The sequence below is a fragment of the Cavenderia fasciculata genome (assembly GCF_000203815.1).
Source record: "Cavenderia fasciculata unplaced genomic scaffold Scf_EUAJFUG02HR96I-5, whole genome shotgun sequence".
Taxonomy (NCBI): domain Eukaryota; phylum Evosea; class Eumycetozoa; order Acytosteliales; family Cavenderiaceae; genus Cavenderia; species Cavenderia fasciculata.
The window spans coordinates 339,532-354,103 of record NW_004457624.1 but is presented as its reverse complement, the minus strand read 5'-3'; the positions used below and the strand labels follow the sequence as shown (position 1 = coordinate 354,103).

At 34.4% G+C, this 14,572-nt stretch overlaps 9 protein-coding genes across 9 annotated transcripts; 6 read left to right on the top strand and 3 right to left on the bottom strand.

Annotated features, from left to right (window-relative positions):
* Window positions 1–53: 53 nt before the first annotated feature.
* DFA_11152 (uncharacterized protein) lies at window positions 54–546 on the bottom strand (the record flags this gene model as incomplete). The annotated part of the gene is made up of 2 exons (XM_004350045.1): window positions 54–180; window positions 239–546. 2 exons carry the CDS (start codon window positions 544–546, stop codon window positions 54–56), a joined length of 435 nt encoding a protein of 144 aa, XP_004350095.1.
* Window positions 547–857: 311 nt separating this feature from the next.
* Window positions 858–1,375, top strand: DFA_11151 (uncharacterized protein; the record flags this gene model as incomplete). Its single annotated transcript, XM_004350044.1, has 2 exons — window positions 858–860; window positions 1,220–1,375. 2 exons carry the CDS (start codon window positions 858–860, stop codon window positions 1,373–1,375), a joined length of 159 nt encoding a protein of 52 aa, XP_004350094.1.
* A 339-nt stretch (window positions 1,376–1,714) lies between these two features.
* Window positions 1,715–6,262, top strand: DFA_11150 (uncharacterized protein; the record flags this gene model as incomplete). Its single annotated transcript, XM_004350043.1, has 5 exons — window positions 1,715–2,135; window positions 2,221–2,547; window positions 2,608–3,262; window positions 3,348–4,012; window positions 4,098–6,262. The coding sequence occupies 5 exons, from the start codon at window positions 1,715–1,717 to the stop codon at window positions 6,260–6,262; spliced, it is 4,233 nt and encodes a 1,410-aa protein (XP_004350093.1).
* Window positions 6,263–6,478: 216 nt separating this feature from the next.
* Window positions 6,479–7,014, bottom strand: nola2 (ribosomal protein L7Ae; the record flags this gene model as incomplete). The annotated part of the gene is made up of 2 exons (XM_004350042.1): window positions 6,479–6,725; window positions 6,815–7,014. The coding sequence occupies 2 exons, from the start codon at window positions 7,012–7,014 to the stop codon at window positions 6,479–6,481; spliced, it is 447 nt and encodes a 148-aa protein (XP_004350092.1).
* Window positions 7,015–7,704: 690 nt separating this feature from the next.
* Window positions 7,705–8,064, top strand: DFA_11148 (uncharacterized protein; the record flags this gene model as incomplete). Its single annotated transcript, XM_004350041.1, has 1 exon — window positions 7,705–8,064. The coding sequence occupies one exon, from the start codon at window positions 7,705–7,707 to the stop codon at window positions 8,062–8,064; it is 360 nt and encodes a 119-aa protein (XP_004350091.1).
* Window positions 8,065–8,603: 539 nt separating this feature from the next.
* DFA_11147 (uncharacterized protein) lies at window positions 8,604–9,143 on the top strand (the record flags this gene model as incomplete). The annotated part of the gene is made up of 1 exon (XM_004350040.1): window positions 8,604–9,143. One exon carries the CDS (start codon window positions 8,604–8,606, stop codon window positions 9,141–9,143), a length of 540 nt encoding a protein of 179 aa, XP_004350090.1.
* Window positions 9,144–9,662: 519 nt separating this feature from the next.
* On the top strand, window positions 9,663–9,839 carry DFA_11146 (uncharacterized protein; the record flags this gene model as incomplete). Its single annotated transcript, XM_004350039.1, has 1 exon — window positions 9,663–9,839. One exon carries the CDS (start codon window positions 9,663–9,665, stop codon window positions 9,837–9,839), a length of 177 nt encoding a protein of 58 aa, XP_004350089.1.
* Window positions 9,840–10,258: 419 nt separating this feature from the next.
* Window positions 10,259–12,578, bottom strand: DFA_11145 (uncharacterized protein; the record flags this gene model as incomplete). Its single annotated transcript, XM_004350038.1, has 5 exons — window positions 10,259–10,517; window positions 10,584–11,467; window positions 11,533–11,918; window positions 12,221–12,480; window positions 12,538–12,578. 5 exons carry the CDS (start codon window positions 12,576–12,578, stop codon window positions 10,259–10,261), a joined length of 1,830 nt encoding a protein of 609 aa, XP_004350088.1.
* Window positions 12,579–12,955: 377 nt separating this feature from the next.
* Window positions 12,956–13,510, top strand: DFA_11144 (uncharacterized protein; the record flags this gene model as incomplete). The annotated part of the gene is made up of 1 exon (XM_004350037.1): window positions 12,956–13,510. One exon carries the CDS (start codon window positions 12,956–12,958, stop codon window positions 13,508–13,510), a length of 555 nt encoding a protein of 184 aa, XP_004350087.1.
* Between the last annotated feature and the right edge of the window lie 1,062 nt (window positions 13,511–14,572).

The following is a 14,572-nucleotide window of genomic DNA, read 5'->3' as shown; positions in this document are numbered from 1 at the left end:
GATTCATTTATTCATTGATTTTATTTATATATTTATTTTATTTATATATTTATTTATTTTCCTTTTCCTTTTCCTTTAGCTCCTTTTGTGCTCGATGGTGTTTTGGAAACAGAGGACTTTATGCTTTGGCTTTTTTTTGTGCCACCAGAAGCAGTAGCCACAGCACTAGTGCTCGTCGTACTAGTAATCTGATGAGGTGTCCATGCCATGACCTGGACTAGTTAGCATCATAGAAAACCCATCAGATGAGGAGTTGGTGGTTGTGGTGGTGTTGGGCGCCCAAGATGATAGATCGGCTTCGAAAGTGCTTGGAGCGAGGAATACTTTGCCGATCTTTAAAAACCATTTGGGCACATCATCCTCGGGAGTAAGGGCTGTTCCATTATTCTTTTTCTCATTCTTCCTCTTATTAATCTCCTCCTCTGTTTCCTTTCTGTTGTGGCCAGCCACCCAAAATGGAAATTTCTCGAGTTGTTCATCGGTTACAGAAACATAAACAGAGGCCTTTTTCCTTTTTGTCACAATGCGGGTGACATCTGTGCCCATGGCAAGGATAATTAATTCTTGTCCGTTAAAGCAGAAAAGGGAATATTTCGTGGACTCCCCACTGAAGCAGATTGGTCTACAATGGTTGTACCATTATTTATAAAGCTTAACAAAGCACCTGCTGATACATTCTCAACACCTCTGTTGGCAGGGCAATCATGAGATTGGGGGTTCATATTAGCCATGAGATTTTTTAGCTATTGATCTATCTAGAATATGTCAAAGAATTAAAGATGCAAAAGATCTATATAAATTGATAAAGTTGAACAAGTGAGGAGAGACAAAAAAAAAGAGATAAAAAAGATAAGCAAATGGTTAGTAAAAGGAATGAAAAGAATACTCATTCATGCACCTATACCACATACAAATAATCTACTTTCGAGCTAGCTAAAAAAGATATAGTAAAGAGTAAAGAGAGAGAGAGAGATATAATTATATGATTTGATCAAATTGATTTGTGATATGCACATTGAGTTGATATGCACATTGAGTGATGAGGTTTTTATAGATTTTTTCCACATCAAATCAATTTGAAGCTAGAGAATCCCAACGCAAAAAACCCTCTGGGCTTTCCCCCTTTTTTTACAATTGAACTTCGTTGTATTTAAAGGTTTCCTTAACTTAAAGATTTTGGTTTGGACCAAACCAATAATTATTAATTATTTCGTTTTAGTATCGTTATTATGATTCAGACTCCAAAAATGAGACTTGGCTCATAAAATTGAGTGTAGCCGCCGATTGGCAACAAGTCTTTGTTCCACCATACTTTATAGCTATCGATAGTAATGATGTCAAAGTCCCAACCAAGAAGATAAGCAGAAATAAATAATTAATTAATTATAAAAGGGCACCGATTCTCTCCATCTATGGCCATCGTCTAAAAAGATGGCGCAATCAAAACAAAAAAGATATTTTTTATCGCATTTCGCACCCAACACAAGATCAGCGATTCGTTTCGTATCGCCCTGACCTAAGGGTGATCGGTAGTTGGTTCATTGTTTGTTTTTTTTTTATATATAATGCGCTGAATCTATTTCGTTTCTCATTTCTCCAATCTTCATCTATCTATCTATCTATCTATCTATCTATCTATCTATCTAACTAACTATATTATTCATTCATATTTACATATACTACTTTCACACAGCAATACGAAAACAAAAGGAAGATGAAGATCGACCCCTTTTTGAAAAGTAGTAGCAGCAGAGTTTTATCATTTCTTGTAATCGTACTTTTTATTCAACTATCTTTATTTGTAACGAGTAGTCAAGCAGTATTAAATGTAGTCAAACAATTAAGAATGCCTACTAGCGGCACTGCATACATTACATTTGCAGGTTCTCTCTATTGTTCAGCTGACTTTTACGTCAAAGTTGAAACAACTGATCCACTCTCATATGTTCAATTGACAGAGACTGGTTCTATGACACCAATCAACGCATCAGTCTCTTTTGGTACAGTATCGTATGGTCCTTCTTTATTGGTAAAGATCTCTCCCTACTTTGCTCAAACTACCAAAAGCTACACTTTAACTATTCACTCTACATTTGATTCCTATACTCTATCAATAGGTACTTTTACTTGTAAATGTATGTATAAATTAATGAAAAAAACAAATACAAGTATTTATAAATATATATACTTACTTTTTATTTAATTCTTTGATCATCTTAGCACCTCCATCATCTTTGACTATAAAATCATCAAGTATCAGTGGATATGTTGAAGATGGTACATGGGTGGTAGAGGCAACGACAACGGTCGATTACGATTTAATAGGTACCAATGCAATTTTAACATGCTCTACTTTTAATTACTACCAATGTGTTACAATCTACCCATTGTCTACGTCTACCAGTACCATCCCAATGCGATTCAAGGTGACTTTAAATCCTTCCGGTACACTCCCAACTACCCAACCAACATCTGAATTAATTTCTATTACCATTTCAACAATCACTATTACAAATCCTATCATTTCTTTATCTCTTTACCCAAGTTGTATGTATACATTACTCATTCATATTTAAATATTTATTAATTAATTATTTTTTTTTTTAGATAATATTGATGTGGCAAAATATACAACCAATTCATCATTAACAACTGAAAGAAGTATTGCTAGATGGGAACAATCAAGTTACCATTATCAATTAAATGTCAATTCTAGTACACCAGCGATCAATGATTTACAATTGTTTTCGGCGGATGGACAATCTATCAAGTTTTTACGCAAGGTGTTTGGCAATAGTAATAGTCAGCTAACCTATTTTAAAGAATTTGTACTTTCATCGACACGAGATACTAGTATCTATCAAGTTGCTAGTGGTGGATATGCTCAGTTGTCGACTACAACCTTTCCAATCACCATCCTACCGGACACTACCTCGATTAGTCAAATGTCTGCTGGTGGGTGGTCCGACGGTCCATTCTACGGTCTCAACTATCTACAAACTCAAATGTCTACGACATTCCTCGACGAGAATGTAAACATGTTTTTCGCTTCAGGCATGTTTCAGTTGTACATTCCAGCACCATTTGGTAACCATCGAGCTTCACAAACTCTAATATACAGACCACCATTCGTCTTACCACCAGGTTTACCTGTAACAATACTTACCATGGGATGTCTTGGAACTACCACTCAATCAGGTCCAAGTAATGGCAAAACTGTGCCTGGTGGAACCCCAACTCCACCAATCATTACAAATGTTGAGTATGTCAAAAAATAATCAAGCAAACAAATAATAATCATTAATAATTAATAATTAATAATTAATATTTTCTCTTTTATTTTTTAGGTATTTTCCATTTACAGGATATTCATGTCTTGTAAAGATTGATTATCAAACAAGTGTATATACAGGTATGAGATCAGTATCAATTTATGGTGGAACGACAGTGATTGGACCAAGTTCAATTATATCAGGTACTGCAATTGGTGGATCCGTCATGACTGAATTTAAACTTAATCCAACTCAACTCCAACCAGTTGTATCAACGATCATTTTAACTGATTCAGCTGGTGTATCTGTATTGGTGATGCCAGGTCAATTCCTAAGTGCCGATAACTTTGTACCATTTGAATTACCAATTCCACAACTCTATCTACGTCCTGCCAATATTACATCAGTGAAATTCATACCCAACGACATTGACACTAGTTTTGGTCCAACCACCGTCACCATGTTGTTTACCGTCTCTGACGCTATGATAACAAGCTCACTTGCTTCATTCAACGTTACGATCCTCCTCACCAAACTCAATGCCGATGGACAATTTGGAAGTCGTTCCATCTCATCGTTGGCATACGTTGATCCTAAATTCAATAGTTATCGTATAGACTTTATATTACCACAAAATCTCGGCAATGATACCATTGAATATTTCTTTAACAAGTATACTCATTCAACAACTTTAATCTCTAAACTTGGTCCATCTTCACAATTAAGAGTTAAATCAAATAGTATGTAAAACCAATATATATATTTCATCAATTCAATCTAAATTTAATTATTAATTAATTATTTTCTTTTATATTTATTTTTTAGATTTAGATAAATTCCCACCAATGATTACAAATATAAAACCAATCTTTTCAACTTCAAGAATACAATTTAATCTTTCAATTGTTGATAGGGTCAATGGATTGGATTATGGTTTGGTTAATATTACATCGGATATGGATCCTTTACCAAGAACCTTTGTTTTGGGCGCAAGTACATTGGTCAATGGTTCAATGTATGAAGGTGATCATTCAATTGGATTTGATTTTGATGCTTCTACATGTATCACTCAAACTTTTAAAATTACAGGATTGTATTTGGTGGATCGTAGTGGATGGTCATCGTTTTATCCAGTACGAACCAAACCATATCCTAGTCAATACAATTTTGAAACATTGGTTGATCCATTCCTCCAATTGGATTCAGATCCAGAACCACTTGTACGTGTTGTTGCTCCATGTCCAGCTCGTACACAATACGGTGCACCAGTACTCAACGAATTGATTGCTGATCCTCGCCGCATTGATGTTGGAACAAATGATAGAAACATTTCATTTGTTGCAACGTTTAAAACACCTGGTGGTACTACTCCCATTTCACCTCGTCATCAACCAAACATCTATCTATTGGACGATGTTGGAAACTATTTTATTATCAGTCCGGTAGCATCAGAGATTGGTCCAACTGGATTGCTTGCAAAATACACGTATCTAGCAACACTTCCCTACGGGTTTGGTGCAGTTAGTAACTTGTCGGTTTCAGTGTATGGCACATTTGACACCAACATGAATACACAAGGTTTTTCAGCTTCTGAAATCATGGGTCAAAACAGCTCGAACCCTTACTTTATCAACACCACTTATTCACTGACTCTTTCGAATTCGTTGGTTTTAAAGTATGCACAATCAGACATACCTCGTGCTGGTGGAGTGGTTGTTCTAGTCGGGGGAGGAATGAACCAATTCTACACGACACAGTCCACTACGGTCGTTGCGGTGATTGACGAGCCGGGTTTCTCAAAATCCTACCCTGTCTCTTTTACCTCTCCCATCTCGTGTACATTCACTATCCCCACGATCATTCCAGCGTCGCTTGCAAGTATACGTATCACTTTAAAGTCGTCTGCATTGTCTCTACTCTCACTTCCATTTGCTGTGAGTGTTAAAGATTATGTTGCACCATACACTCCACCAGCAATTGTCCCATGCCCAAGTGGGTGTGGTGGATCGGATCACGGAACTTGCGGTGACAATGGATGTGCATGTATAAATGGTTGGTACGGTCCAACATGCTCACAAACAACGATTCAAGTCATCCCCAACATCACAAAGACTGAACCAACGGTCGTTATAGGCAACCAAAATACAACCTCTTCTACAACCGACCGATTCATTTATAGTATAGTTTCAATTGTATCGATTCGTGAGATTGAAATGGATGGTACTACATATAAAGAGTATCCACTTGATAATTGGGCATACTCTAATCAAACTATGGATATGTCAAAATCAATCAACTATCTCTACAACAGTACACTGTCAATTCCAACCGATTCAACCAACTCTTCATTCACCAATACCACCATATCAGTATCTGTTCAATGGTTTAGAGATGCTCAAGAGATTTCATTTGGTAATCAACCAATCTCACTCCCACCATCATCAACCAAGATTAATATAGGTATTGATCAATACCCATTCCAATCAATTACAAATACCTTACAAATCATTATGGACATTTCAATCAATATTGATGACGATGGTGATGATGCTTGTTCAGAATTGGATTATGGATTGGGTAATGGAAATGATGAAAATGATGTACAATGGGTTAAACTCAAAGTTGGTGGATCATCAATCTATGCAAGATTCATTCGTAGTGGTATCATTGATGGAAGACAATCGGTCATTCAAAACTCTGTCGTTGAAAAACAAGAGTCATCTGGTACACGTCAATTCATTGGTATCAACGTTCCCTACTATTCCAACTATGCACAACTTGATCCCGATCTATCTATGCTTGTTGATAATGGTGACAGTGACTATGAATGTGGAAAGAAACCAACCCTCTCCAAACCACAATTAGCCGGTATCATTGTTGGTGGCTGTGTCTTGATCATTGCATGTTCAATTCTAATCGGTTGGTACATCCGAAAGAAATATTCAATTAGATTTACCAAAGGTAAACTTGAAATGATAAACATGAGATAATTAAATAACCAACCGAAATAAATAATATTTGTACAAATATATATATATATATCCTGTTGTTGTTGTTGTTGTTGTAAACTCCCATCTTATCCTTATCTATCTATCTATCCCAACAAATTTGATTGAATTAATTTTTAAAATATTTTTTGTTTATTGTGCCTAAGTAATTTAAGAAAAAAAGGTTAGTTTCCATTGTTATGTTTGATATATCTCTATCTATCTATATTTGTCTTGACATACAGATACTGGAATCTTTTCCAAACATTCCTTCATTAAAGATTTGTGTTCAGAATCGTCATCCAATTCAACCATAGCAATTGAAGTTGGTCTCTTGGTTGATCCAGCAACACCCAAAGCTTCTTTGGATGGTACATAGATATATTTAATATTTCTCTCTTCACACATGACTGGAATATGTGATAAAACATCGATTGGTGAAACATCTCCTGCAATTATACAAATCCTATAGGATAGAGATAGAGACAGAAAGAGTGTTAGTAATCAATCATATGATATATGTTTCAACAACATCACTACTATTATGTTTCATACTTGTTCTTATTTGACTTTGTTTCCTTTGGTGATTTTCTAACAGTCTTTACAACTTCCTTTACACCTCTTCTGAGCTTCTTGTCCTTTGAAGCCTTCTTGACGAGCTTTAATAATTTATCGGTCAATTTGGTGTCGGCCATTGGTTGGGCAATTGGTGAAACAAAGGCTGGCTTGGCAATAGTCTTTTCGTCGTCGGACATTTTTACTGTTTGTGATTATATATATATATTTATAAAAAAGTAAATTGATAGATAGATAGATACTACTTTATCGATACGCTACGCGAGTGTGGGTAAACGACTCCTCAGAATAATTATTGTTGCAAAAAACGACAAAAAGAAAAAAAAAATTCAAAAAAATTAAAAAAAAAAAACCGAGCAAACCATTCCACCAAGCCCAACCGATCAAACTTTGATTTACTTTGCATATTTTATTTTATACTTATTAGTATTCATACTTATACTACACTACCCATGATGATTACTTTATATTACATACATAATCATAAAGAAAGAGAGAGATATTGATTTTAGAAGAATGTTTTCGAGAACATGAATTAGGCTCTCTCATCATATAAATCTTTGAAAAGTACATCACTATACAACACAAAAGTAGAGTGCAAAAACTGGTTGATATTTGTTGTTGTGTCACTTTGAAGTTCGACCCAAAACGTTACGGTTATATCACAACAACAAGAGCAATCTATAAATTGTTGCTCACAAAGAGGGTGAGGGAAATCAATCTTTTACTTCTAAGCATACCTATACTTTGTATATATATATAATATATCTCTTTTATCTATCTCTCTCTTTGTTGTTATATCTCTAACCGTCACTGACATATTACACAAACCCATACCTCATTGATTGTACAATCAACAACATCCAACAATGTCAATGTCAAATAATATTTATGACACCAAGAACCCAATGCCAACATTAAATCACTTTATTATTGAGAGAAAGATCTCTAATATCAAAAGATTCTATGTAGCTAATCAAATCGATCCAGAGCATCTCAAAGTCAAGTATTCAAACATCGACCCATACCCATCAGTGACCAATGAATTCAACAAAAAAGAGATTCCCCTTCCCAAAGTAAAGCTGGTACTAGATCACATCAAACACGACACTCCCCAATACATCGAGGAATCAAGAGCCAGTTTGAAAGCAATTCAATCATTGTTTGATACAGAGTCGGGTAGAGCCATAATAGGTGATAGACCTCCCAAAAGAATCGTATTTATGTGAATAAAATAGACCTGTCTATCTATCAACCAACCAACCATTTTACTATATTCTCACTTTTGATTATTTGTACATCAAAGTTTGATGATCTAACAGCAAACTCAAACTAAAAAATAAAAATTAAATATCCCTTCGACGTAAGCTCTAGATTCTAGAGCTACTTTGATGTTCACCCTTTTTTAGATTAAAACAATACTCAACAGATAAAAGACAGTACAGATATATATATATATATTTATCATAATGCATTATATATTCTATCAAATATCAAAAGTTAAAACTAGAACATCCATCAGATTGAACAGTATAGAAGAGATAGAGTGACGATCAAACAAACTCAGCTTTGGCCTTTGCTGAGGCTGAGATTTTTGGATGGATGACTGACCGTAACGTTTTGGGGGTGTTGTGTGATCCGACTGACAGGGATAACAAGCTATAAAACCATAGTTTCTTGGTCACCTAATTCATTATTATCATCATCCAACAACAACAACAACAAATAATACTTAATATTTATAAAATTACTATTTTAAATAACCATCATGTCTTCCACTACTACCACTACGACTACTACATACCACTACGAACGTGACGAACATGTTGTTGAAGCCTATGCCTATTTTACAGGGGTACCAACTGAAGATTACCAATACTGGGTAGACGCTACACAAATCGCCTTGGGTCCAGGAAAAGCCCCACTCGTACTGGACAAGACCAAACCCAAGTTCAACCATCAACTTTTAGAACACCAAGCTGCCAAGACCAAGCTGTTACTTGCCCGTTTGACTGGTGACTCTCCCAAACAATACCATCAGAACCATTTCAGAAAAGCCGATGGTCCAAAAGCTCCTCATATCGATGCAGTCATCAATGGTGGTCGATTCCAATCGATCAACAGTGCAATGTTAAGAGCCGTTCAAACCTTGGCCCAAGTCAAACGCCAAACGGGAGAAGAAGTAAAAGCAATCCAAGTAACAAGAGACCAAAAAGGAAAGATAACAGAATTTGTATTCTTTGGTGAAGGTACACGTCCTAAAAGCCTTAGAATGAGAAATACAAGCACTTGGAAAAATAAAAAATAATTGTATATACTAAAAAAAAAAATAATATCTCTCTGTCTTTGCTACGTAAATATTTAAAAGTATTCGTGTCTCTGCATTTTACTTGTTTTATTTTGAACATAGTGAGAGAGATAGAGATAAGTTTAAGTACTTGATTACTTTTACAAGATATATCAGGACAACAAACTAGTATACTTACGACAAATGTTGGATAATTATGCTTTCTTCTTAATTAATAATAGCAAACTAGTATACTAGAAGATCATGATAGATAGATAGATAGGTATAAAAAGTACAACTATAAATATATCATATACATATATATATATATAAGTAGGATCAAAACAACCTCAACTCAAACAACAAACTCGGGTAGCTTCGAGGGTTTATATTTACTTTTTTTGATGGTGACTGACCGTAACGTTGTGGTGGCCTTGATGAGGGAGACCCTACTAGTTATGTTGGTTACCTAAATGATCATTGTCACTTCTTTCTTACATACATCTATACCATTTTATTTATATATATATATATACATAAATGTTAAACACAGAATCATTCTCACACACATTTGAATACGAATGCGAAGAGGATATTATAGAAACACTTGCCATCGTCTTTTCAGGTGTACCATTAGAGGATTACCGATACTGGAGAGAAACATACGCTCTTTTTAATGAACAAGAACAAACCATAATTCGGTCATCAACAACTTGAACATCACAATGCCAAGATCAAAAGGTCTTTTGTCACTTGACCCACACAAATGATAGTTTAAACCAAAAACATCAGTACTATCCATACCATTTCAAAAGAGTACAAGATATCTTTATTGTTCCAGACCGAAAGGATTTCATATTGGGTTGCCGGTTTCAAGATATCAACGATTTGATGGCTAAATCTCAAACAATGTTTGTCAGTGTAAGAAGAGAAATTGGTCCATTAAAAGGATTATCCATCTCCAAAGCTAGAGACACTATTGAATTCTATTTCATTGGAAAGAATAATCAAATATCTAAACCAGAAAAAATGTATAAAAATAAAAAATAAATAAATGTATAAGTAATAATTAATTAAAAAAATAATAGATAGATAAAATAAAATGATGATTTGTTTATTTATATATGTATATAATGTTATTGTGGGTATAGAATGGGTTGCGTATAGGGTGGAGCAATGTAAGGTCTTGGTGGGGGTGGAGTGATGTGATTTTTCTTAAAGTAACGAATGAATTGCTTTGGAATCTCCTTTAATGTTTCCTTGGCAATATCTCCATTCTTGCAGACTTCAGCAAATGGCACAAATTGGACAATGTCTCTGACCGCTCCCTTTAATGAATTCATGTCACCATCAAGCTCATTCATTGAAAAGAATGCAGAACTACCAACACCGACACTAAATTAAATTAAATAAATAAATAATTATTGTTTGATTGATTATTTTTTGATTTGTTTTACATACATGACAATGGATAATGGTAATTTGGAACCTTTTACAATTTGAATTTTAGTTTGGGTCAAGTCACAAATATCACCGTCGGTGATAATCAAAAGAATGGTGTATTTTGGAGTAGGTGATATTTTACCTGCTTCAGCAGCAGTAACTGCCTTTTTAAGGATTTGTTCCATATTGGTTGGTGAAGACAGACCGATAGCTGACATATTTTGGCGATAAATTCTTTGGACGTCGTAGATACCAGCAGCCTCCTCTCTACCACCAATCACATCGAATGGGAAACAATGTGAGGTGACACCGTTGATACTACCACCATACCCATAGACTGGAATCATACGATCAGTGTCATAAGGCTCCAAAACACGTCCAATACCCAATATAGACTGTTCATATTGATTCAAGGTCTCACCAATATTATGTAGTGGTCCATTAGAGACTGTGCAATCAATAGCAACCATCAAACCAATCTCTGTACCACCAGCAATGAAATCTAATATGGAGTAGGGGTAGGCAGCCTTGATATAGAAACTCTTAAAGTAACAAATACCACTATTCTTGTATCCCGATTTACAATCTTTTTTTACATTGACAATTGGTATTTCCATAGTTCTAATATCACTCTCTTGTAATTGTCTTAAAGTAGTCTCGAAAATACCAATTAAATCATGAGCTGATCGTTTATCCCAATCAAAGAATTCAAATTTGATTGGTCGATCTAGATTACCTCCACATACAACATCTATTGGAAACTTGTTTGCTTCGAATATCGGATTCAATTCATTCATGATTACCTTGGATTGATAAAACTCTGTCCATGTTACATCATCTTCATTCTTTCTAAATATCTTAAAGTATGGATCACTCTTTCCAAATAAATCTTTCTTGTCCAACTAAATTTAAATAAATAAAGAGTTAATCATTCCATTCATTCATCCTTTCTCTTTTGACTATTTACATGTCTACAAGCAATTTGGAAAAGAACCTTTTGACCAGTTCTTTGGAAGAATTCAGCTTTGATGTCAATCATTCCACTGAAGCTACCGGCTGGTGTATTTAAGTTTCTTTCTACTCTTCGACCTGGTACTGATACGATTTCACTGAGTGTGATGATACAGCTACCAATGATATCGTGTTTGGCTAGATCTTTGTAGGATGTCTTGGTTGGACCATCGACATTGACAACGACAAATTGTAATGGTTGCAAAGCTTCAAAGTAGTAGTCAACCTTGACAGGGGTCTTAAAGGTTGGGTTTAGGTTATTCTTTATCTTTTCAGAAGCTCCAACTAATTGGAAATTGTCTGGTTCTCCATGGGTCGATTGATATACCAATACTTGTGGATCTATAGATAGATACACAATAATCAGTCGACTGATCATGAATGATCATGTACACATGATCAACGTACTAGCTTACCAGACTTTGACATGATGTCTTTGTTTGCAACTGAAAGATAATTCAACATATAATTGATTTGGATTCTTTATCGCGATCATCTTCTTCTCCTTCTTTAAATTAGATAAAATAAAATACAGATAAGTAAGTATAAGTAAGTATAATACAAATAATATTTATAATAATACGATGCGAATTGAATTGGGAAAGAGAAGGATGCAATCTCCGAAATCAAATTTTTATGTGTACACCACTTTCCAAGAGTAGTAATGTTGAATGTTGATACAAGATACTTGACATATTCAATGTGACCACAAATTGATGATATAGTGATTGCCGATTCAATATTGCGTGCTGCTTTCAATCTTCCTATATCGTCCTCTTTTTCTTCAGTGATGAAAATATCGACCAAGAACAAAAAGATTTCATTTCTTTGATTGCAACATGATAATTCCATTGCATCTGCTACATTTACTTCTTGTCTTCGACATTTACTTCTTGTATAAAAACTATAAATTAAAACAATGATCAATTACATAGCGATAGGAGATTAGATTCAGACTGACTTGACTGTATCTGTACAAGTACCTTTAAAACTGCAATTCATTTTAATTATTCACTACTACAAACTAATCTAAAAGATCTTTTTATTATTATTTATACCTCAACTAATTATTTATTTATTAAAGTAAGTATCTATATATATTTATTTCTATATATATATATAAAAAATAAATAATAATATATATTCAGCAAACTCAAGCAAGTTGAGATTTTTTTGATGGATGACTGACCGTAACGTTGCGGGGTTGTTGGTGATCCGACTGACAGGGAAAGCGTAGCTTTAAAACACTAGTTTGTTGTTGGTCACTCTCATTCATTATTATCAACAACAACAACAACAAATACTTCTTCTTCTTTTAAATAATAATATTATTTATATTTATATAACAACATTAAATATATTTTATACAATTAATAACCATGTCTACCACCAAAGCCAACGCCGCTGCTGCCACCACTACTACCACTACATACCACTATGAACGTGACGAACATGTTGTTGAAGCCTATGCCTATTTTACAGGAGTACCAACTGAAGATTACCAATACTGGGTAGACGCTACACAAATCGCTATGGGACCAAGAGCCCCACTAGTATTGAACAAGACCAAACCCAAGTTCAACCATCAACTTTTAGAACACCAAGCTGCCAAGACCAAATTATTGGTCTCCCATTTGACTGGTGACTCTCCCAAACAGTACCATCAGAACCATTTCAAAAAAGCCGACCCACCAAAAGCTCCTCATATCGATACAATCATCAATGGTGGTCGATTCCAATCGATCAACAAGGCAATGTTAAGAGCCACTGATACTTTGCATGATGTCACAGAACAAATGGGAGAAGAAGTAAAAGGAATCCAAGTGACAAGAGACCAAAAAGGAAAGATAACAGAATTTGTATTCTTTGGTGAAGGTACACGTCCTAAAAGCCTTAGAATGAGAAATACAAGCACTTGGAAAAATAAAAAATAATTGTGTATACTAAAAAAAAAAATAATATCTCTCTGTCTTTGCGTCGACCTGTATTCGTGTCTCTGCATTTTACTTGTTCAATTTCTAACAAATATAAAAGTATAATAGTCAGTCAAGACAAACCACCAGTTGATGACTGCATCTTTATCAACTATGACATCAAAGGTGATAGATTTCAACGTATCAACATGCAATCAACCAAGTCGAACAAAATCTCAAGAATGTCAGAAGAGAAATTGGAAGAGTATCAATGGTTACTCTTTCACCAAAGATATCTTTGGTTCTGGAAAGATAACAAAATTTGTTTTCTTTGCTGGAGTGAAAATAGCGAATTAAATCATATTGATTATTAATTACTTTTATTATTATTTTATATATTTCTTATGATGGTGATGGACCAACCAATACAAACATAGTATCCATTAATTGTAAATATGGATTATTTATATTTATTTTAATTAAATAAATAAATATCATAAAACAAAAAATCACACATTTGATGTTCACTTTTTCATTCTTCAGATTTTGTTCAAAAAAAAGAGAGAGAAAGAGAGAAATAGAGATAAGAAAAGTTAAGGTACTTGATTTACAAGACAAAGGTAATACATAATATTCAAACAACGACATTGACAATCATTTATTTTCAATTGTGAAGATCAATCAAAAGATTCTATTCTAAAAAATTGTTTTGAATTTTTTTTTGGTGTCCAAATACAAACATAGGACCATAGTCAATCATTGTTCAAATACTCGCTGTAGTTATATAAGATACAGATAGATAGAGATAGAGAGAGAATGTGAAGTATACAAGAAGAGTTACTTTGCAAGTTGTAAGATCCCTGAGAAGGAGGGTATAGAGATAGAGAGAAAGAGATACATGCTCACAACAAACAGCAAACTCATAGTTGAGATTTTTTTGGATGACTGACCGTAGCGTTGTGGGGTTGTTGATGATCCGACTGACAGGGGAAAGCATAGCTATAAAACTCTAGTTTGTTGGTCACCCTAATTCATTATTATCATCATCTTTTTACACAACAAATACTTCTTCTTCCTCTTATA